Source organism: Anolis sagrei, chromosome 6 (genome assembly GCF_037176765.1).
Source record: "Anolis sagrei isolate rAnoSag1 chromosome 6, rAnoSag1.mat, whole genome shotgun sequence".
NCBI classification, from domain to species: Eukaryota; Metazoa; Chordata; class Lepidosauria; order Squamata; family Dactyloidae; genus Anolis; species Anolis sagrei.
In genome coordinates, this window is record NC_090026.1 from 100,859,099 (window position 1) to 100,884,053 (window position 24,955).

A 24,955-nucleotide genomic window follows, 5' to 3' on the forward strand; every position below is an offset into this window, starting at 1 on the left:
TAGGCTCGCTGGAATCTTGCCCTCCCGAAGGCAATTCTGCAGAACCACTTATCAAGTTTTCTTTCCCATCCCTGGGAGCTGTTTATTTATGGAAGCAAAAATTATTTTTTCAGCTTCAGAGAACTCTATGGAAATATTCCTCTATCTATACTATCTTGCAAGGTGGGCTGAGTACATGACTTATGCATCACATAAAAGAGGCAAAAAAAAAGGCAAAAAAAGTAAAATTTGCATGGACAGATGCAACTTTAGAAATTGCTGCTGTGAATAAGGAAGTCTATGATGTCTACCAGAAGGGAGGAAAACAGGACTAAATAATTCCTGTGCCTCTAAGGATGAAGTCAATGGGCTACCTCTGCACAGACAACTTTGAAGTCCCAAAACCCTCCACTTCCTTGGTCCTTTCACTTTATACAGTACAAACTTGGGTTAGACAGTCCTTCTAAAGCAGGACACCCCAAACTAGATCCTGCTGTTGCTTCTCCCTAAAATAAATCAATAAGAAAAGTGATCTTGTACCACCACAATTATTATTATTATTATTATTATTATTATTATTATTATTATTATTATTATTTATGCCACACTTTTTCTCTCCACAACGAGACTCAAAGCTGCTTACATTAAAAACATTTCAATACAATTTGAAATCTACAAATATACAAACATTGAAACAGAATCAAACATTGATATTTAAAAATTCAATTAAAATCCATAAAATCTTTAGGATTAATTGGTAGAACAAAGTTGATAGCATAAGTTTTTTTAGATTAAGTTTACTTCTTAATATGCATCCTCATCACATTACCTTTTTCAGTGTCATAGACCTCATCACATTACCTTTTTCAGTGTCATAGGATCCTTGGAGGATTCTGGAAGTACGGAGCCTGCCAGAGCCCATTTGACAACATAGGGCTACTTCCAGTGGGACTCCGTGCTTCTAGCATCCTCCAAGCATCCTAGGATGCTTCCCAGAGAACACGGGAGGCTTCCCATTCTTTCCTGTGTTCTCATATGAAATAACAGGGCAAGCGCTGGGGGAAGCTGGGCAGTGATGTGTCCCTCCGTGGGATAGGTAAGGTGGTGATGCGGGGCATGAGGCAATGAGTTCCTCCACTCCCCCCCAGATTTGACATGCTTCCTGGAAAATCCCCCTCCCCCGCTATTGACTGCTCTTTAGACTTCAATGTGATGAGGTCGTAAATCAAATTTTGATTTATCTATCCAACAACTGATTTGATAGACCTCCTTTAGTTGTGAGAAACAGTGTGGTATAGTGGTTTGACTGTTGAACTACAACTCTGGAGACCAGGCTTTGACTCCTCACTCAGCTGTGAAACCCACTGGGTGACCTTGGAAAAGTTACATTTTCTCAGCCTCAGAGGAAGGCAATGGCAAACCTCTTCTGAATAAATCTGGTGAACAAAACCCTGTGATAGGTTCACCTTAGGGTCATCACAGATCAGAAATTACTTGAAGGACACAACACCAATACTATAGTTGAGACTAACCAACAGGATTTCAATTGTGGCCCCCTAGGAATGGAAGGAGAACAATGGAAGTTCAGATAATCCTGATAATCATCTCTCTTCTTGATAATCATCTGTCTTCTCTAAGAAGGATAGAAATGGGAAAATAGAACTTTGAGATTATAATAGCTTTTATCACTTACTTCAGGAGCCAATTGTATTTGTGATATCTGTCCTACATAAATGCTTTATTTGTTTCAACAACACTATCAGTCCAAGATATGAAACTCACTGGATGACCTTGTATCTCTTAGATTAATATACCCAACAGGATTGCTGAAAATAAAATGAGAAGGAGAGCCATTCATGTTGCCTTCAGCTCACCAGAGGAAATTAAGGATATAAATGTAACAAAAACAAAAACCCTCCAGATTTGGGGAGAGGCTGCAATGCTGCATTTTGCTCTTAGGACTCCCTTTCTCCTCCTAGAGAGCCAATAGGGTGTTCTGCTTTGAAAACTAGACCACGAACATGGAACACTCCACTTAAAATCTCAATTCTACCATGGAAACCCACTGGGTGATCTTGGGTGAATTACACTCTCTCTGCCTTAAAGGAAGGCAAAGAGAAACTTCCCTCTCTGAACCCATCTTGCCAGGAAAACCTCATGATAGGGTTGCCTCAGGGTTGCCATATGTCAGAAATGACTTGAAGGCACACAACAGCACCATCATCAACAACAGCCACCTCTCAAAGAAGGGGTCAGTTGATTTCAGGTTGTCATCAAAAATTGGAAGCACAGGACCACAAAAAGAGGTAGGAGTGCATCCAGGTCTAATGATACTTATTTTAAGTATTTAAGGTGACCTAAGTCATTCCATTAAATGGAACAAAATTTAGCTGAAATTATGCTGCTTTTTCATCAATGAATAAATAAATGTGTACATTAAGTTTGTCAGCAGCTCTAGGGTAACCTAAGTAATGAATATTGTAATGAGAAACACAAGGACGGAGGGTGATAATTGCTGGGCTTTGCTCTACTTACACTGGCTTACCCCCTATGGAGGCTACCAAAGCTAAAGATTTTATCACTGTAGTAATCAGCAATGGGTGATGGCCTTCATAAAACAAAGTAATTAAACTGACTGATTCCTCCAACCTGGACATTTTTTCCATTAAGGAGCCCTTATTTAAGCTCCCCCACCCCCACCTCACCATTCAAAGGTACTCTGAAGACACCAGCCAGCACTGTTACTATTCATACCCCATATGTGCAACAGGAGTCAGCAAAACGATTCAACTTATTTACTCATGCCGCATTAATGCAGATATTGTCTTGTGTGCAAAAAAATAATTTTCTTTTTTAAAAATAATCTTTATTGAGAATTTTCAGTTAAAATCATTTAAAAAAAGAAAAGAGAGAGAAAGGAAGGAAGGAAGGAAGGAAAAAGATAAGAAAATAGAATATAGTATTGAGTTGACATTTCTTGACTTCCAAGTATATTCTCTGTGCCTTTTCATTTTCCTTCTTTCACTCTTTCTCTTAATTTCCTTCTCCCTCCCTTCTTTGCTTTTCTGTTCCAATGTATTCTTCTCTTCTTCATCAAATCAAAGTCTTCTTATTTTTTTGTTTTAAGTATTCAGTAACTTGTCCCCAGTCTGTTTCCTTCATTATCTTCCAATTATTCTTTGAAATAAGAAAGGTAAGTCTATCCATATTTCTGATTTCTAGGATTTTTGTCATCCAGTCTGACCCTTCAGGTGTCTCTTTCATTTTCCATAATTTTGCATAGCAAAATTGCACTGCCATAGTCATCAGAAATAATAATTTATCTGTATTTTTTCTACTTTCATTTCATGTATCCCTAACAGGAATGTTTCTGGTCTCATTGGTATCTTTATCTCTAATATTTTCTGAATGATATCCTGTATTATTTTTCCAGAAAGACTTTGTTTTTTTTTACATATGGAAGTACGATCCTTCTTTTTCACCACACTTCCAACATGTTGTATTCATATTTTTCTAACATTTTCCCAGTTTCTGCGGGGTCATGTGCCATCTATATGCCATTTTTATCCAATTTTCCTTTAGGTCAGTTGCGTATGTATATTTCAATTTCAAAAAAATCTTTTCCCAAGCAATAAAAATTGTAGTTTCAAGTGCACAAATCAGAGCCTAGAACATGGGAAGAGGTCAAAGTTAGCAGTTTATTATTGTTGCATTCGGATCTGGCTTTAGAACAGCTCCCTGCCCCATCAAGGTATTGCAAGGAAAATCTATACTCATGGGAAAGCCACACAACTCAAAGAGCAAGTAGTTTTGTCCTTATAAAATCTCAAGTATCCTGGAAGGCCTATGTTTCTGGACCTACTTTGGAAATAGGAAACCATGAATAATGGCAAATCCTATTGAAATGACCAACTTCTACCAGAAGTTACCATAGAATCATCCTCAAGGACCTAATAAAGTCCTACCATAGCCAAAAGGTAACTTTATATACAATATTTTTTAATAATTTTGTACATGAAACCAAATTTATGTACACTGAACCATCAAAAAGCAAAGGTGGCACTATTTCAGCTACCCATGTGGACATTTTCTGGAGTATTTCAGATTTCCAGATAAGGAATGCTCAACCTGTATTCTGCAAATGTTCAGAAACTAATGTACAAATTTCTCCTTCACGTCATGATGCATATGAACCTACAAATGGATTTATGAAGTCTGTCTTCCCTTGGACATGTTTGTGTATTCATTCTACCTGCACTCATACTAACGGGTGGAGTGTATAAGCATCGAAGAGAAAATAGACCCCTGACTGTGAAAATAAATGTGTTCAGTTATTTTCAGAGACAATGCTGAAATCAAATAGCTAAAAAAAGTGTATACACTGTACGACGACAATGATCAGAAAATGAAAATATTAATGTTATTTTAAACTCAAAACCCAGAAACCTACAGATAGGTTGTTTGCAAAATGGCCTTAATATTATATTCAGATCTTTAAAAAATCGAATGAGGATCTCACAGAAATTAACAAGGTACAATCACATCATGCGGAAGTGGTACGTAACTTTGTTCAAGTATCACTATGAAATTCGGGTGAGAACACATATGTGTCAGTCTTTATAATATGAGCTGACTGGGCTGAGGATCAATTGCTTATAATAAACATGTTTTGTGGGGGAAATTTCAATTCTAACACATGTGGAAGGCACCTGCTTGGAGACAGCGATTGTAAGCAATTATAGTATACAATTTGGCGAAAGAGATACGTTCATGTTTCAATGACTCTCCTCTGAGATTATAAGAATGGACCCATGGGTTATGTACCACAAATACCGGTCAAGAGTAGAAGATTCCTTATAGAATTCCTTAAGGCCTTTTCCTCATCCCTACTAGGGGACATGGGGTTGGCCACAAGTTTGTCAAAAATGAAATAATTAAAAGATAAGTTGTTTCATTTGAACATGGACAACTAGTGATTAATTTAAACTATGGTTTGTTCAAGCAAGTCTGGAATCAACTGTAAAATAGCCCAAACTTCCTAGTTTGGACAAAATAGTAACATAAGTTTTAAAATGGATAGTTTAGATATTCTCATTTTAGCTGGATGAGAGAGAAGAAGGAAACAGACCTGAACCTATAAAGTCGAAATATGGTTTAGCATTATGTCCAAACTAGACAAGTCTCTTTAAAAGCTTATGTCATGCAAATTGTGTATAGATATACATTTGAAAACTATAAAGAACCAGGTTTCAGGATCCCCAATATTAAGTGGGTTCATATGCAGCAGGGCTGACCAAGTGTACTTCCAAAGGTTGCTACACTACCACTCCCATTATCTCTCATCAACAGGAGTGATGGGAACTGCAGTCCAGTGTTGTCTGGAGGATCATGTATTCATCATTCTGTCTTTGTGACTGTGTCACCCCCATGTATCTGTGCGAGTGTTAAAATCAACCTCCTCGTGGTTCTGGTACCGTCACAAGCACAGTTGATGGGAACGAGGGAGAGGGCCTTCTTGGTGGTCGCTCCCCAGCTTTTGAATGCCCTCCCCAGGGAAATCAGGCAGCCCCCCACAATGTCCTCCTTCTGTTGGGATTTGAAGACTTGGATGTTTAAACAAGCCTTTGAGAATGTAAAATAGCCCCAATGGCCCACAATTAATGACACAGCACGACACTTTCATCCCATGCCCTTGTTCCTTAGTACAATTTGCACTATCCCATTACCTTGTCTTCTTTACATGACTCGCTGCAGTTGTCACCATAGGTTATTGGGCATTGTTTTGAGTTTTTAAATTGTTGTTTTTATATGCTATTGGTTTTACTTTTTTTATTGTACTGTGTGTTTATTTTCTTCATTGTTTTAGGCACTTTGTGTCATGTGTAAGCTGCCACAAGTCCCTTTGGGGAGATGGAGGTGGGGTACAAAAATAAAGTTATCATCATCATTATCATTATTATTACTATTATTATTACAATGGGACTACTACTATACATTGTTTTCTATGCATTTGAACATTGTTTTTATACAAATTATAATTCAATCACTAAATATTTGCTGTTCTTTCAGAGCAAACTCAAACCAGCAGACTGCTTCCCTAAGCCAGCTTTGCATCCAAGAAAGATGTCTTTCATGTCTTTATAAGGCATAATTATAAAATCACTTCATGACGAAAGTGAAATGGTATGGCTAAAACTGAAGGGGAGCGTGGCTGTTGCGGGGGGGGGGGGGCAAAGTGGAAATGCATAGACATCTAGCATGCAAAATATGGATGTTTACGTGTATGAGAAAGTTTGGAGTAGTTTGCCTTGGGGATGCTACACAGTTAAACCTAGTGACTCTAGAACAGAGCTTGCCAAACAGTTCACTCCCTTTAGACAAGCATCATTTCATGACACAGTAATTCAGTTTTCACTAGCAAACCAGAAGTTAGACAACCCCTTATAAGAGATATGGACACATAAATTGTAATAATGGAAGACATGGGAACACAATGCATCCCATGAAAACCTCTCTCTCTCTCTCTCTCTCTATATATATATATATATATACATATATATATACACACACATACCCATACATACATACATAATACATGAGAGATTTATTGCTTATTTCATATAAACTCGGGGGTTTCTTATTACTGAACATTCATGCAACATCCATACACACTGAATCCAACAGGCTAATGTGTCATGACACACAGTTTGGAAATCTCTGCTCTAGAATATAGTAACAGGACCTCAAAACAGGACCCCCAAACTGTGTGTCACTTAAGTCAAAAGGGGTATGTTATATTTAATATGCTTATGTAAGTGATTTGAACCAATTGGATTCTGAGCTAAAAGCCACCTCCCTATTCCTCTTGCTGCCTGTACTGTTTCTGATGTGAAAAAAGCCAAGAAATTGAGATAATGCGATGTCCGCCATAAAGGGATGAACAAACCATTCCAACTAATTCAGAGCACGGTATGTCAAAGAGATATGCATACAGCCTGTCTAGACTGCAGACAATAGGCAAGCACAGACAATACTGTCAATGCAAGTATTTCTAGCATCTGCCAGATTACTCAGGAAGAGAAAATACATGCACACACACCAATAAATAAATAAATAAAACTGCCGGTTTCTGTAGCAGAAATTGGAGCATAATGACTTTCGACAGTTTAGCAATTATGATAACGATACCGGCAAGATGTTTCTGCAGCCATTTTTCCAGCAAAAAGCTACTCCCGCAAAAGCGCAAGCCGGCCCAAGATATGAGTCATGCCCAAGCAATTTCGCTACAGGCCATAAAAATCACTTTGTGTGAGTTAAAGATAAATCTGTATATGTTCTATAATGTTTCCCTACTGTGGCGAGATGGAGATCCCAGTATCCTATCACAGATAATGACAAAAAACAAATTCTGTCTATAAAAGCTGATTGCTCCAGCAGTCACCCTTAACTGCTCCAAGAATGGTAATGCAGACACTACGTTTTAGGCTGCATTCAGCCACAAAGAGACACATTCCATCAAGTGCACACCATACTGACTTCAATTTAGTCAGATTTTCATATGTAGTGGGGGGAATTCAGAATAGCCTTCCAACACACTACATTCTGCCTGATAATTTCCATTACATCTACTCGTCACCCTACAGGCTTCTGCCATTCCTTTCCAAACCCGCCGTTTCAAATTTTCTTACATCAATACCCAGCATACTCATTCAAGCTACAATATCATGGACTGATTTTATTCCCTATCTACAGGAAAGGTTACAGGATGAAAGATGCCCGTGACAGTATAATAGAATGACTAAGATATTGAGCCCTAAACCAAGAAGTCCTGAGCACAAATCTTACCCCAGCAATGAACTCGTGGGAGAACTTCAGCAACACATTCCAACTCACCATTGAGGACAGCAGTGCAGGACAGTTGCTTTTTTGGACTACAGTTCCCAGAATTCCCCAGTCAAAAAAGAGGACTAGATAGAGGATAGAGTCTTAAAAGTACCCTTCCTAAACTTTGGCACTGATGCAACTTACACTATTGTAGTAGGAATTATAGCCATCATAGCACTGAAGTGCTTAAATGCTCAGAAAGTATTTAATATAGAGACCAAAACCCTTTAATGGGCTGTTTCTGTGACATACTTTCAGTACTGACTTTTGCAACTACTTTTTGAAAATTGAAAATCTAACAGCTGTGTATACAATTTACTGTATATACGCGAGTGTAAGCCTAGATTTTCAGCCCCCTTTTAGGTTGAAAAAGACCCCTTCAGTTTATACTTGGGTGAGGGTCCTGGTGGGAAGGCATGGGGCTGAGAGGAGGAATTTTTTCAGCCCCACATCTTCCTGCCAGGACAACCATCTCTCCCCACAGCAACCCAGCTTTCCTTCCTCTCCTCCTCACTCAGCACCAGTCCTTCTCACTTTTCTTTATTCATGTACACACAGCATTTCCCCCAAACTGTAAAGTTAAAATAAACTATGGTGATATTGGAAGGGTACATAAGCACATTTACAATAATAATGATTTAATCTGAGTTGGACAGTCTTATCTTAAATTACAATTTTATGTAAATATTCAAAAACATTTAACCTAGTGATGCCTCAATTAATGGAATTTTATTGGTATCTATTTTTATTTTTAAATGTACCAGTAGCTGCTGCATTCCCCACCCTCGGCTTCTAGTCGAGTCAATACGTTTTCCCTGTTTTTTCTGGTAAAATTAAGTGTCCCAGCTTATATTTGGGTCAGCTTATACTTGAGTATATACGGGTAACTCATTTATTGGCTTGGCATTTTGTTTTAATATATTACAACAAAAGTGACAAAACACACACACAAATAACATTTAGGGTTAAGGCTCTACTTGTACCCTTTGCCCCCCTGGGACAGGAACCAGGGCAATAGAAGACAGTATTTGTAAAATATTGAATATGCATATTCAATACACTTACCTTTATTGGTGCAGATGTATACATACTTACTGTCATTTAAAAAGGAATGCGATACGTCTCAAAACAGATAGGAAGTAGCTGCTCAGTCTACTCTCCAAGTAGTTAACAACTGATTAGCAACTTCAAGGCCATTCCCCCTTCTTGTGATTTTGTCCCACTTTAAATGAGATAGCCCTTTAGACTGTTACCTGACTGCCCCCCCCCCCCCCCCATTAGGACTATCCTATGTAGAGTAGAACACATGGCTATCCTATCCTAACAGCTCAAAATTGGTATTTTTGTTTTTTAAGAAGCCTCAGGAATATATGAGAAATATTTAGTGTTCAACGTTAGACACTGTACTTATTTTCAATAACTTTAATTTTCTAGAACTTCTGGAAAGGCAGAGGATCTGCATAGTATCCAGGGCAGCAGAAACAGAACTTGTAACATTACCACACTGACCAAATCCAAACAGCAGATCCTTCCAAGGAGAGCATCAGCACGAGAATGACTTATTCTGCAGGCACAGATATACAGGTGGTATGTTTGTTTATGCAGGCATCCCTCCGTATCCACGGATTCTGTATCCACAGATTCAACCATGCATGGCTTTAAAATATCTTTGAAAAATTCCAAAATTTTGAATTTGTCATTTTATATAAGGGACATCATTTTACTACACTATTATACATAACGAGATGCAAACATCCACAGATGTTGTTATAAATAGGGGTAGACACCACAGGTCCACTCTACATGCAATTTCCTATCCACCTCAGGATATTAATGTGAAAATTGATCTTGGGTGAGGATATATATAAGATATTCAAAGGCACTCGGCAAGGTTTTTAAAATAAATAGACAGCTGTTAACTACTCCCTACTCTATGAAATAGTAATCAAATAATAGACAAAGACTAGCCACATCACATTACTTTGATACAAGATCTTTACACACAATTTTACAATCAAGTTGACACTACTAAACAGGAACTGGGGAGGGCTGCATGTCCCTGAAGTCAATGGAGAAACTCCTTCTGATTTGAAAGAAGCTGAATTGCATCTTGAATTGACTGACTTGGCCACTGAACTGATGAAAAAGCTTCTAGCTCCAATGTAAAATGCCTGTTATTTGAAAGAGAAAGCACACATATACAGAGTTATTTCCAAAGGAGATAGCATACCTCTCCAACGTCATAGACCCAGATCCTTCCTTCCGAATCCCCGACTGCTACTTCTTTCCCAGCTTGGGCCCAACGGACACGATTGAGGGCAGAGGCTCCTTCAATAGTCACACTAGCAGTTGGAACCTATAAAAGACATTATTCTTTTAGGAATGATGACAGAAGTGCTGTATATTAAATAGACTACTTGAATCATCATCACCATCACAGTTGTTTAGGCACACAGTATACTAAAGGAGGAAGAGAAACAAAAAGGGAAGACTTAAAACAAGTATATAAAATGATTCACAGGAACAACCCATGGACACCTTTTCTTGAGGGGCTTAATGTCAGCATTACAGCTTTCCTTGCCGACCATTTTTTAAATTATTTCCCACTTGTCCTAATATGCAACTCTTCTCAAAAAGGAAAAATGTGTGTGTGTGTGTATACACACCAGTAGTTCCCAACCTGTGGTCCATGGTCCACCAGTGGTCCATAAGAACAAAAACCACGCAGCAATGAGAGTGACTGGTTTTTGCAAAATCCTCTTATAGTGCCAAGGCAACGGGGATGTCGGGAGAGGAGAAGCTGACTACCCACAAAAATTACTACTACAACATCAGCTCTACAGTATTAAATATAGTTTTCTGTGGGCGAGCAGATGGTGGCATATGTTCTGTATCAGAAACTAGAGCTGATGTGGTCTATCTAATGCCCCTTTCTGAATCAACACCCCAAATAAACAATCTGAAACTAAAGTTGACCAAAAATCGATTTGTAACCCTTTTGGTACTAATGTTGGCAAGTGGTCCCGGGTCAAAGTGGTCCTTGGTAGAGTGGTTCCTGGTCAAAAAAAAAAGATTGGGAATCACTGATACATACACATACATGCAATGTAAATGTGAGGGAATAACTAACTCCAAACAATAATTAAATCTGAAGCCTGGTACATGTGCATGATCCCCAGGAGGTACAGTGGGACTCACTTCTCATTGTACGTATACGAACACATTTGCACTTTTTATTTTAGCAGCATCAATCATTGGAGAATGTTAAGTCATACTTATTTTAATGTATATAATCATTTTTGTGCAATCATAAGTCCAGGCAGACTAGTAGCAATCTCCAAATATTGTGAGTATACCAACAAGAATGATGATATTCTTGTTCTAGGCCTTTGAGATCTGAACCTGGCAGGAATGTTTACAATAAATATTGAGATATGAAAAAAGTGTTGCATTTTGCCCCCCTCTCATTTCAAATTGTTATAGCCATCCAATTTTACAAATCAAATATTAATTCAATACTGTAGTCAGGAAGTCACTGAGAATAAAATGGAACTGTTTTGGATATCTCACTGATTCATCATAAGACCTGGGGATCACAACCAGACACAGTGAAGACATCTGCCCTTGCACTATGCTACTCTGCTGCTGAGTATGCATGCCCAGTGTGGAACACATCTCACCATGCTAATACAGTAGATGTGGCTCTTAATGAAACATGCCACATTATCACGGGGTGTCTGAGCCCTACACCACTGGAGAAAGAAACAACTTCTGGCAAGAGAACTCACCAGATTATACCACCACCAAACAACATTGTGGTATGAAGGCAAAATTTGGAGAATGCTGTATGGATCTCTCCCTGTGTCGCGCTCCTCTCTAAGCTTCATCTAGTCCCTAACTCAAGAGGTTCCCAAACATTTGATGTTGGTGGCACACTTTTTAGTCAAGCATCATTTTGTGACACAGTAATTCAATTTTACCAGCAAACCAGAAGTTAATTCAACCCCTTGTCAAAGATATGGACATATACATAAATTGTAATATGGGGACACCACATATCTCATGAAAGCTGTTTATTTATTTATTTTTAAGTATATGATTTATTGCTTATTTCAGAGGTTTCGCTTAATGTTTAAGAGACACACCTTCACACTGCAGCTGAAACACTTATTATTATTATTATTATTATTATTATTAATCACACTTTTTCCCATGAGTGGGATTCGAAGCGGTGTACAATGGTTAAAAAACACAGGTTACATAACATACAAATTAAAACAAAAAATATCATAAACTAAATAAACAAATCACACTACATAAACCATATGTAACAAATCAATAAATTACGACATATTTATTTATTTACCATATTTATATACCGCCTTTCTCAGCCTGAAGGTGACTCATATACAGTTTTAAAATTCCCTGCCTCTGACCCTGTGTGTTGTGACACTAATGTGCTACAACACACTGTTTGGAAAGCTCTGCCCTAACTTAGAAAGCTCTGACCTCATCCAAGTTGCTAACAGCCTGGTATGAAATTCATGAATGCCAACGTATTTGAATTTAACATGAGAAACAGCCGGTTTAGCTGATTCAGCTTAAATCGCTGAGACCATTCTGAATCACGGCTACAGTTCTGCAAGGCTACCATCTCCAGTCCAAAAACCATGTATAATATCCAGTGATTTCAGGACAGCACAATTTTATAGTTGGGCTTGAAATCTCAGTCAGCTTAAATCCCACTACTTTGGTGAATTAGGCTGTGATTGTCGGTTGTGTGTGTGTGCTATATTGTTTTCATTATTATTAGACTGAGATTTTCCTCTGGTAACAAACAGGTCAGATGTTTCCATTAGCTTTTAAGAACATCTTGAAGAAAGAAGAACATTACAAGCTAAAGAAAACGATTTGACTAAAGCATGCCTTCCTTTGATTTCAGTGGGAGTGATTTAGGGGCTTGCTTAACCCTCCAACCGAAATCAAGAGGGACTCAATATGCTTAACTCAGGCTGGACTCTGGCCCAATACTTTCAAGAGGGGGAGAAATAAAATCATTATTTTTTTTTAAAAAAAAAAGTTCCAAATTGCTGGGCAAAAGATCAAAAGACCAATCACTTCCAGTTGTTAAAGAGTTTTCTCTTTGGCTGCTACTGCAGGTCTCTGATTAGTTTTTCCTGGTAGTACGCTCGCACTAAATTTGCTCTCCGGAGGAAATTTTCCTTAAAAAACAATTCAAAAATGGATCTGGCGTAGATCAATGGTCCAAATTCTACGACTATAATCCTGTTCATAGTTCCCTGTGCTTTAATTGCTGTGATAGCAAAGCAATTTCATCATCAATCACCAGATTTGAAGCATGTATTGAAAACAAAAGCAAATAAAACAGAGCCCTAGACTCTCCTCTATCCTAGATCTGTTTTGGAAAGGAATGGCAATCTTTGCCTCAAATAAAATGTTATATAACAAGATTTTTAAAAAGCCCATGATTGTGTCTGCTAGGTTTACATAGAGAAAACAATAATCAAAAGGACCAAAAAATATATCAATATAGCTTTGCAGCGGCAAGATTGACCATAGTCAAAGACTGGAAAGGGGAAAAAGGTCTAACCAAAAAGGATTGGAGGGAAAGAATGCGAGAATATATGCTAATGGCCGGACTAACTTATAACAGGAGGAATAAAAGCAGTGAGGACCTTTTAGAAAAATGGAAGTTGGCCATGGCATATCTGAATAGAGAGTCAGTAATATAGAGGAGCTCCATTAGGAATTTAGGTTTACCATGAATAAGAATGGATAAATAGGTCTAAAGGCTTCATTGTGTTTTGGTGTTGGAAGTCATGGTGAAGGGTGCACGGGTGTGGGGAAGAGGTTTTATTTTGTGTGGGATAAGGGTTCTGGGATGAGTGTATGGTCTGTTGTGTGTAAAATGCCGTGTGCTGATTTTCTGAATGTTATGGAAAAAAATTGAATAGAAAGCTTTGACTGAAAGTAGTGGATGACATGCAGAAATAGCAAGTCTATATGTTTCGAGTTAAGTAACTGATAATAATTAGTACTCAACGTCAAAATTAACTGGTTGATTAAGGCAGATAGGTATGCACACATCAAAAATATTGTTACATGATTATATCTGCCACGATTTGCTTTTCTGTTATGTGCCATAACCAAAATAAACAGTTTAATTTTTTTTAAAGACAATCTTTGCTTTTAGCCATCTTTTGGTATTGTCAGTAAAAGCTAGTAATGGTAACACCTGTGGGGATGTCTTCCTCTCTTCTCCCTTTGCCAGAAGAAAAGCCTTTGGAGAAATTGCCCCTCCCTATTCATCCTGTTCATCTGAACACTTTATAATTAAGCAGGCTCTGTGGCTTCCTGCTCCAAACACTTCAAAAGACCTCCCGTCTCCACTTGACAATCCAGTTTTCACCATTTCGCCCTCCTTACCTGTCTAAGGTGATTTACGGAAAACAGCAGTAATAACTTGCATTCGCTTTTAACTCAAACGCATCTCATAGTTCCAAGAAAAGATGACGTTAACACCACCAAAAAAGAAAGAAAATACTATTGGCAGGTCTGGTTTTTTTTGCCGTGTTCATTGGGTCGATTCTCCACTGTACTGCATATATAAATCCACTACCTTCTTAGTCTTTTATGTACAATGAATTAAGCTCTGTCTTGCCTTAAAAGCTCATGCCTCGAGCCCATATGGCGCCAATGCCCTTTGTGGGTTCTCTGCCTTCCTCGACGAATGCGGCTATTCTGCAATTAGGAATCTTAAATTTATTGTCACGATTATTCATTTCTGTAGCATTTTCAGCTCACAAACCCATTTACAAGGTTCGCCTCTTTCATCTGAACTGCCTCGTCGTCACTATCATATAATTCTTACAGGATGTGAACTGGGTATTTGCTGGGCAGAAGGCTCCGTAATATATTTAAGGCTTTGCGTGATACAATTATTCGAGAGCTGACGTTCACATCTCAGCTGTGACATTTAGAACTTTCAATCACAAGACTGTTCTCGGAGGCCGGGAAAAAGAAAAGCAAAAGTTCAAGGGACAATTTCTGTAAAATCAAAATTACGCACAGTTATTTCACCACTGGAAAGGAGGCGAAACCACAGGCCTTTTGAATCCAGACAAAAAGAACGACATGAGACAAAATTGTAAAAAGAGTCACAAAAGAAAAGAGCAGCTATGCTAAGCTACGTTCTGTACATGAAAAATCAATATATCTTCTCACAAAGCTTTCTGACTTCACTGTTTCATTGATGCTAAACAGGGCAACAGTGTTTTCAATCTATGGTTTCTATTTTTACATTTCTCCCTGCTTCTGGTATGGAAGCCTTTGTCCTCGTATTTCAGAATTTTAACTTCATAAGGAGCTTTGCACAGAGAGAGAGACACACAAAACAAGTATGCATTTGTGAACATGCATAATATATCTGGTTCTGGGGAAGGAGAATAGAAGGGAGATGAAATCTCAGAAATTATTTATTTATTTAGAAACTATAATCCAGTTCTATGGGTTTTTTTATTTTAAAATCTTAAAAGCAGAACACACTGAGACTTTAAAAAAAGCACAGCGCGAGAGAATAAAATACGCACTTATTCGTTTAATATTCCTCCTTGCACCCAAGATGGGATTCAAAATAGCTCACAGCATGAATTAACACAATCTTTTTAAAAACCCTAATGTTAAAAAGTGTTTCCTTTTTTAAAAAAAATTAAGTCAGCTTACCACATTAAGACGCCATTACTTTAAAAACAGCCATTTCGATTAAACCAAAGTGTCAATTGGTTTTAACTTTTTCAAACTTTTTTAAATCTGAACTTTCATAAGCTGCTTTAAGGACCTGACGAAAAAAAGCTAAAGTATAAATAAATAAAGGCCCACTCTGGAATTCCGGCCATTGGAAGCTGAACTTGCCAATGGAAATTAGTACTGAACTTGCTTTTAATTTTAAATAGGTGCAACTGTTATGTAGTATTGTATCTATGTTTTATAATGATTATTTTATATGTTTTTGTGATGGTAATTGCAATGCTTTACCCATGGTGGAAACTGTCCTGAGTCACCTCGGGGAGATAGAGCAGTATACAAACAAAAGATTATTATTATTATTCCACTGATACAAAAACACAGTATGACACAGCAAACAAGATATATATGCTGGATTTCGTATCACAAAATCACAAGTTGAACAGTTCCCAAGCGTTTAGGACTGTGTGATGTTGTTGTTATTATTATTATTAAGTAATAACAATAAGCCTTGCTCCACTACTTTGTTTAATAAATACTGTATCAAATCAAGACATCAAAACTGATGTATTTTTATAGTAATTGAAAGGCTATTCAAAATATTTGAAGAAGACATGTTTCATCATTATTTTAAAATGGCAATAAATCTATCTTTGCAATAGTATTAAAAACTACATTGTAGAAATCATTTGAGGACCCGTCCACACAGCCCTATATCCCAGCACATCAAGGCAGAAAATCCCACATTATCAAAGTGTGGACTCAGATAACCCAGTTCAAAGCAGATATTTTCTGCCTTGATATTCTGGGATATAGGGCTGTGTGGAAGGGCCCTAAGATGAAATAGAAAGAAATCACTCAGTCAACCAACTGAGGAACATTACAAAATTTTTGCTTCTTTTAGGTCACAACCAACTGCCTAAAAATGTGTGGGTAGACAGGCTCGTAAAAGACTGATTTAGGCCTTGGCTAGATTTGCTCAATAGCAGCCTGGAAGACTGGACAGTTACTACTTCAACCTGTTCCTGAAGCATTCTCTCCTGATGTTTCACCTGCATCTATGTCAGGCATCCTCTGAGGATCACTGCCATAGAAGCAGGCAAAACGTCAGGAGAGAATGCTTCAGGAACATGGCCATAGAGCCCGAAGAACCTACAGCAACCCAGTGATCCTGGACATGAAAGCCTTCGACAACATATTCACACCTTCAGATTTCTATTAAACAAATGTAATTGCATTATATACTTACAACTTCCAAAACATCATTAACAATCTCTATACAGTTTTCTTTATGATGCTTCCCACTCCATTGTTTACCTTTTTTTTACAATTTTAATTCTTTAATTAATCCCTGAAGACATATAATGCAGTCCGATGCATGTATAATGCAGTTCAATATAGTTCTGACTGCATTATATGGCTCTACACTAAGCAGCCTATCGTTTCTTTACTATTTCCATCAACCTTGCAGGGCTAACAAAGTGCACCTAGAAAGCTTTGTGGCTGAGTGAGGATTTGCATTTGGGTCTCCCTGGTTGAATCTTGGTATTTTACTAGCAAATTAAGATTACTAAGCACTTCCTCATTAATAGGTAAAGGTAGGTAAAGGTTTCCTCCCATTAAGTCCAGTCGTGTCCGACTCTGGGGTATGGTGCTTATCTTCATATCTAAGCTGAAGACCCGATGTTGTCCATAGACACCTCCAAGGTCATGTGGCCAGCATGACTGCAAGGAGCGCAATTACCTTCCCACCGGAGTGGTACGTATTGATCTACTCACATTTACATGTTTTCGAATTGCTTGGTTGGCAGAAGCTGAGGCTGACAGCGGGCAGACGCTGGGGCTGACAGCTCACGCCACTCCCCGGATTTGAACCTGCGACCTTTTGGTCAACAAGTTCAGCAACCCAGTGCTTTAACCCACTGCACCACTGGGGGCTCACTCCTCATTAATACTGCATTGCAAATAAAATGGGTGGGAGCTTAAATGCATTAGCTGGATTTTGAGGCAGGAAACATCCAAACAAGACCACAAACCTACTTAAAGTGGAGTAAGTCCTAGTTAACTCACTGGAGCTTACTACTTAGCCGATCTTGGGGAAAATAAATCCCGGAATTCATCAGATAGTAACTCTGCTGGGGTCGGGAGTCATAGGTTTCATTAATATAAAGGAACTCCCTCCAGTAAATGATTCCTCTGAGTAAATGATTAGTAGAATCTAGACTTGGGTCTGAGTGCTTAGAATTTAATACCAAGTAGGCATAATAATAATAATAATAATAATAATATCTCATTTGCTGTGACATACTGTGTTCTTGTGTCATAATAATAATAATAATAATAATAATAACAACAACAATAACAACAATAATAATATCTTTATATCCTGCTTTTCTCCCTAATGGGACCCAAAGCAGCTCACAACATAATACAATTCAAATCAAAGCACATTTCACATAAATACAAGACAAAAATCGCACAAAGCATAGTAACATCCAGAAATTATATATATATATATATAGCATTCAAAACATTTAAAATCAATTACAATTATTGTGAAGACTCATCAATTAAGTAGTATATTTCACCAAGCTTGGTACAAATCGACCTTGCTGTCATTAGCAATTCAATTCATCCGTCAAAAGCTTGTTTGAAAAGGTAGGTCTTCAACTGGTTCTTGAAAGATAACAGGGAAGGGGAAGTTTTAATCTCAATGGGGAGAGAGTTCCAAAGGACTGGGGCAGCTACCGAAAAGGCCCTCTCTCTCATTGCTGCCAACCGTATTTGTTAAGGCAGCGGCAACGAGAGAAGGGTCTCTCCAGAAGATCGTAATGATTGGGCAGGTTGGTAAGGGACAATGTGATCAGAATGGTAAATTGGGCCTGAACCTTTTAGGGCATACATAGATTTGGCCACTCGCAAGACCAATCCTCTAAAGGTTTAGCCAGAAGGAAGACCCACTAAGTTCAATACACCTTCTCCCTACCTGTGCGGAGAACTGCAGAACTGTACTTCTTTCCTAGGCCTATTTCTTAATAGGTATACCCCACTATGTTCAATGGGTATTTCCTCTTCTAAGTAGAAACACTTATACTACTACCCTATTCATGTCCTCTCCCCATTAAGTTTGCTATTACATGAGGGTTTTTTTTCTATATAGGATTTTCATGAATATATTTCCCTTCCCCTTTAATTCTGAGATAGATGCCAACCCAATTGCTGGCAGGAGGGTAGCACCTTACTCAAATCAGAAATACCTAAAGTCTGTTTCATATGTTCACTGAGGACATCAAGAGAAGCTGAACCTCCTTCTCTCTGCTTCTTGGGATGCAGCTACACTGTAGAATTGATGCAGTTTGATACTATTTTAACTGACATGGCTCAATGCTGTAGAAACATGGGAGATGTAGTTTGGTGAGGCATCAGTACTCCTTGGCAGTTTTAAGACTTTGTAAAATAACCACTGCCGGGATCCCTTATCATTGAGCTATGACAGTTAAAGTGGTGTCAAACTGAATTAATTCCACAGTGTAGATCCACCCCCAATAACAATGTGAGAAAGCCAAACATATATAACTTCTGGGTTGTTGTAGGTTTTTTGGGCTGTATGGCCATGTTCTAGAAGCATTCTCTCTTGATGTTTCGCCTGCATCTGTGGCCGGCATCCTCAGAGGATGTGAGGTCACATCCTCTGAGGATACCTGCCACAGATGCAGGCAAAAGTCAGGAGAGAATGCTTCCAGAACATGGCCATACAGCCTGAAAAACCTACAACAACACAGTGATTCCGGCCATGAAAGCCTTTGACAATACATTACACATAACTTCTTTGTAGCAAGTGAAGCTCCACATAGGTGAAATTTACAAAAGATGTTCTGGACAGAAGGAGGGATCAACTTGCTAACAAACAAGTCTCCTTGAAAATGGACACGTAAACTAAATTGCCAATTATAAGAAGTGTACGTATTTCACACATTTTTGAAATAGGTAGAAAAGCCTTAGTGTTAATATATCCCCACTGATCCATTTCCACACATGTGCACTATCAACTGCATGTTCTGCATGCCCTTGTGCTCCAACTGTCCCAACCCTGCAAGAACAGTCCCAATTAATTCTTTTTTTAAAAGTTGCTTTTAAAATGTTCCAGCTTTTCTTCCCTGCAGCCTCTCCTGGGTTCTATGTTTGTCTTCAATTATTACTAAAGCCATCTTGAGGAACTCTGATGTTACTAGGTGGCCCAGTTGACATCTGTGAAATGTTGCAGGGTATGCAAGACCTACTATGGTAGGACCAGGGACGGATGAAGATAATAACAGAAGTAGTAGTTTGAAGCTATCAGAAGGCCCAAATATATAGTTGGATGATGTCTTCATTAAGACTGACCAAAACTTGGAAGTGTGCAAACTTCTGAAAGCTTGGAGACTTCTGCAGAATTTGCTTGGTATTATCCAAGTAACATCCCACTTATAGGATTGTTGTAGGTTTTTCAGGCTGTATGGCCATGTTCCAGAAGCATTATCTCCTGATGTTTCACCTGAATCTATGGCAGGTAGAGAATGCTTCTAGAACAGTGGTTCTCAATCTGGGGTCCCCAGATGTTTTGCCTACAACTCCCAGAAATCCTAGCCAGTTTACCAGCTGTTAGGATTCCTGGGAGTTGAAGGCCAAAAACATTTGGGGACCCCAGGTTGAGAACCACTGTTCTCGAACATGGCCATACAGCCCAAAAAACCTACAACAACCCAGTGATTCCAGCCATGAAAGCCTTCGACAATGCATCCCACTTACAAATGAATCATAGTTAAGAATGAGGGGAGTGCCAACAGAAAGTGAAATAAATCTACCTCTTGGGAAGGAAATTCACTCCTGAAAAAGTTATCATGGGGAAAAGGCGTCTCTGCTTCATCACTAATCCTTGTTTCTGCAACAAGCCATTTTTTTTCAAAATCCAATTGTCACAGGGACAGAAAGTGAGGTGAAATCTTCTGAAAAGGCGAACAGACACCACAAGGGTGTTAACCCTTCCTTATGCTTTCCAAAGCTATAATTAATTAATATGTGTATGTGAAGCCCCCAGTGGAGCAGCGGGTTAAACCGCTGAGTTGCAGAATTTGCTGACCAGAAGATCAGTGGTTCAAATCTGGGGAGCAGGGTGAGCTCCTGCTGTTAGCCCTAGCTTCCACCAACCTAATAGTTCGAAACATGCAAATGTGAGTAGATCAATAGGTACGGCTCTGACGGGAAGGAACGGTGCTCCATGCAGTCATGCCAGCCACATGACCTTGGAGGCATCTACGGACAATGCCACTCTTCGGTTAGAAATGGAGATGAGCATCACCCCCTAGAGTTGGACACAACTAGACTTAATGTCAAGAGGAAACCTTTACCCTTTACTTATGTGTGTGTGCATGTGGCTGGAGTTACACTTTTGAAAGTATCTATTCTAACTTACAAATTCAAGTCAAGAGCAAACCTACGTTATTCGGAGGTTGAGGACTGCTTGTATATACTTGCATATATTGTCTCTCCCTCTGTACATGTGTCTGTGTGTACAAGTTGGTCGATGGATGTGTTTGTCTATCTGTCTACTTGGGGGCTCTTAAATTGTAGTTTATTCAGTTTGCACTGAAGGAATCAGTTGGTATGGGCACAGACCAGGGCCTTCTCTGCTGCAGCACCCAGAAGTTACAACTCCCTATTCAAGGAAATAAGACTGGCTCCATCTCTTTAAAGCTTCCAGTGGCCAGCCAATGCAGTGCTCTTCTGTATAGCTTTTGATATTTGTTTCCAACTTGTATCTTAGGATTAAAACTGCTTTCAAAAGTTATTTCTTTTGAAAGAGTATTTTAATGTTATTTGAAAATATCTCCTCTCTCCACTGTTTCCATTGCTGCTAGTTGCTTCCTCATGGCAGCTTGACCCCACTTGAATGGCCATGGCTTAATGCTGCAGAATTCCTTCTCTGCCCAGGAGCACTGTTGCCTCAGCAAACTACAAATCCCATCATCCTAAAGCTTTGTGCCATGGCAGGTAGTGGTGTCAAACTGCATCAGTTATACTATATGCACCCTTATACTGCTTGTTTGTAAATTTAAGCTTTTCAAACACATCTGGCCAAGCAGGCCTGAGGCATTAGATCTATGGTGTTGATGTCTCCTCTTTGTTGTTCATCGCCTCCAGTGCTCGATATATAAATATGTATAATATTTATAAGATATAGAAATATTTTGACTATAAAAATAAATAAATGAAGGAAATAAACTCCAATGGGTGTTGAAAGAGGTGCAGCACGGTTTCTGGGCCAGGGATCTTTGGAAAGCACACATTTACATCCAAGTGGTCTACATAGCAGAATGAATGCAGTTTGACATCACTTGAACTGCCATGGCCAAATGCTATAGAATTATGGGTGGTGTAGTCTGATGGGTGCTGGTGCCTCATCAAAATGCAAGTCCCAAGATCCCATAGCAGTGAAGCTGGATATCTACACTGCCATATAATACATTTTCTGAATCCAGATTATCTGCTTTGAACTGGATTATGTGAGTCTACACTGCCATATAATCCAGCTCAAATGAGATAATCTGAATTCAGAAACTGGGTTGTATGGCAGTCTAGATGAGGCCTGAGTCATGGCACTTCAAGTGGTGTCAAGCCACATTCATTTTGCAGTGTAGTTGCATCCAGCATCTCCTCTTTGCACTGTTTTCATTGGTGTTGTCTATCACTTCCAGGGCTCTAGACAACCCCAATGAAATCTCGTGAATACACAAATAAAAAATAATAAAGGACATAAACTTTATTATAGGACATTTAATGTTTGCCACTGTTTGTTATGAACTGCCCACAGTCCCCATGGGGAAATATGTATATATGTAGTAGTAGTAGTAGTAACTCCAATTGGACCTTGAGGAACTGCAGCAGAGCTAGTGGACCAGGGATCTCTGGAAAGCTGACCATTTCCAAGCAAGCCATTGAAGGGTGCAGCTCCACCAGTTCTTCAACCTGCAGGTGTTTTGGCCTACAACTCTCAGAAATCCCAGCTGTTAGGATTTCTAAAGGCCAAAACATCTGCGGTTGAGAACCACCATAAGTGATATCCACCTTAATATCACTGGAACTGCCACATGGCTACTTGCTATAGAATCCTGGGAGATGTAGTTGGTGCGTCATCAAACTACAAGTCCCAAGACTCCATGCCATTTAGCGATTGCGGTCAAAGTGGTGTCAAGAGGCTTTGGTGAGAAGAAAAAATCTTCAGATCTTCCTCCTTTGTGCAAAACCAGTTTGACAACCACACTAGCCTAGTTTTCATTGTTGTTCATCATCTACAGGGCTTTGTGGTCCAGAGGTGACACAGAAATTTCTTTAAAACAAAGTAAAGGACATACAACTCAAATTAGCCTCTAAAGGATGAGGACCGCTGTAGAGCGGGTGGTCCCTGGAATCTTTGGAAAGCCATCTAAGGGTGCATCTAAGCCAGTGGTTCTTAACCTGTGGACCGCAGACCACCAGTGGGATGCGAGAACGAAAATATTGTCTGCGAGCCTCCTTCCTCTTTATTTATTTCATTTATTTTATTTCTGCTCCTTTTGCGCCACTTGCCACTTCTTCCCTTTCACTGACCATGGCATATGTTCTGTATCAAAGACTAGAGTTGACTTGGTCAATCTAATGCAATTTTCTGAATCAGCACCCCAAACCAAATCTAAAGTTGACCAAAAACTGATTTGTAACCCCTCATCCTCTACACAAAGTAGGCTCTGGAGGACAGATCTGGAGGCCAGAAGGATCTATGCAAAGCAGGCTCTGAAGGCCAGGAGGATCTCCAGACCTTCCTCTTCTATGCAGAGCAGGCTCTGAAGGCCAGATCTGGAGGCCAGAAGGATCTCCAGACCTTCCTCCTCTATGCAAAGCAGGTTATGGAGGCCAGTAGGATCTCCAGACCTTCCTCCTCTATGCAAAGCAGGCTCTGGAGGCCAGATCTGGAGGCCAGAATAATCTCCAGACCTTCTTCCTCTATGCAAAGCAGGTTATGGAGGATAGTAGGATCTCCAGACCTTTCTCCTCTATGCAAAGCAGGCTCTGGAGGCCAGATCTGGAGGCCAAAGGGATCTCAAAACCTTCTTCCTCTATGCAAAGCAGGTTCTGAAGGCCAGGAGGATCTCCAGACCTTCCTCCTCTATGCAAAGCAGGTTCTGGAGGCCAGATCTGGAGGCTAAAAGGATCTCAAGACCTTCTTCCTCTATGCAAAGCAGGTTCTGGAGGCCAGGAGGATCAGACCTTCCTCCTTTATGCAAAGCAGGCCAGTTCTGGAGGCCAGAAGGATCTCCAGACCTTCTTCCTCTACGCAAAGCAGGCTCTGGAGGCCAGATCTGGAGGCCAGGAGGATCTCCAGACCTTAATCTTCTATGCAGAGCAGGTTCTGAAGGCCTGATCTGGAGGCCAGAAGAATCTCCAGACCTTCCTCCTCTATGCAAAGCAGGTTCTGGATACCAAGATGATCTGGAGACCTTCCTCTTCTATGCAGAGCAGGCTCTGAAAGCCAGATCTGGAGGCCAGAAAGATCTCCAGACCTTCCTCCTCTATGCAGAGCAGGCTCTGGTGGCCAGATGGATCCCTAGACCTTTGTCCCTTATGCAGAGCAGGCTTGACAGACACACCCATATCCTCCCCTCCTCCTCCCCTCCTTCTTCTTCCTTGAAGCCTCACCTCGGTGTCATTATTGAGGTTCCAGAGATCCAGGCGGCCCATCCCGTCCACACAGGCAAAGAGCGCGGGATGAACAGGCGACCACATGACATCGTAGACATAGTCGGCATTGTCTTCAAAGGAGTAGAGCGGCTTGTTGTGCTGCAAAGGAGAGAGAGAGAGAGAGAGAAAGGAAGGGGAAAAGGGGGGGGGGGGAGAGAGAGAAGAGAAGAAGCATGAAGACTTCGTGGCGCTGCCGCTGCCTGGGGCTGTCTGGCGAGTCTAATTAAAAACTTTGCACATTCAAACCCAAGTGTCATAAAACTTCCCCGAGATGAAAGGTCCCCCTGGGACAGAGCTGAGCCCTAAAAGGGGGAGGGGGGCTGAAAAGGCATAGGCTGGGGGGGGGGGAGATCGGGGACAAATGCAAACTTTGCACTATAAGAGCCCACAGGTAAAAGGAGCGGCCACAGCCCAAGGGGAAAATTAGGGGGTGGGGGAAGGGAGAAGGGTTTTTTTTTTTTTTTTGGCTGTAACTCAAAGCGAGTGGGTCGCCCTGCAAAAAAAGGGCCAAAGGAGATTCATTTTCCCTGCTGAAGGGAAGACGAACAGCGCCACCTAGCGCCACTGGCCAAGG

At 39.8% G+C, this 24,955-nt stretch overlaps 1 protein-coding gene across 6 annotated transcripts in view; it reads right to left on the minus strand.

The window, feature by feature from the left end:
• DYNC1I1 (dynein cytoplasmic 1 intermediate chain 1) overlaps positions 1 to 24,955 on the minus strand; it is a 238,670-nt gene that overhangs the window by 12,463 nt on the left and 201,252 nt on the right. For all 6 annotated transcript variants that reach the window (XM_060782223.2, XM_060782221.2, XM_060782226.2 and 3 more), the window contains 2 exons: positions 24,340 to 24,480; positions 10,094 to 10,219 (listed from right to left, as the gene is read on the minus strand). In XM_060782223.2, the coding sequence (XP_060638206.1) occupies positions 10,094 to 10,219; positions 24,340 to 24,480 (267 nt within the window). The remainder of the gene's footprint in view (positions 1 to 10,093; positions 10,220 to 24,339; positions 24,481 to 24,955) is intronic.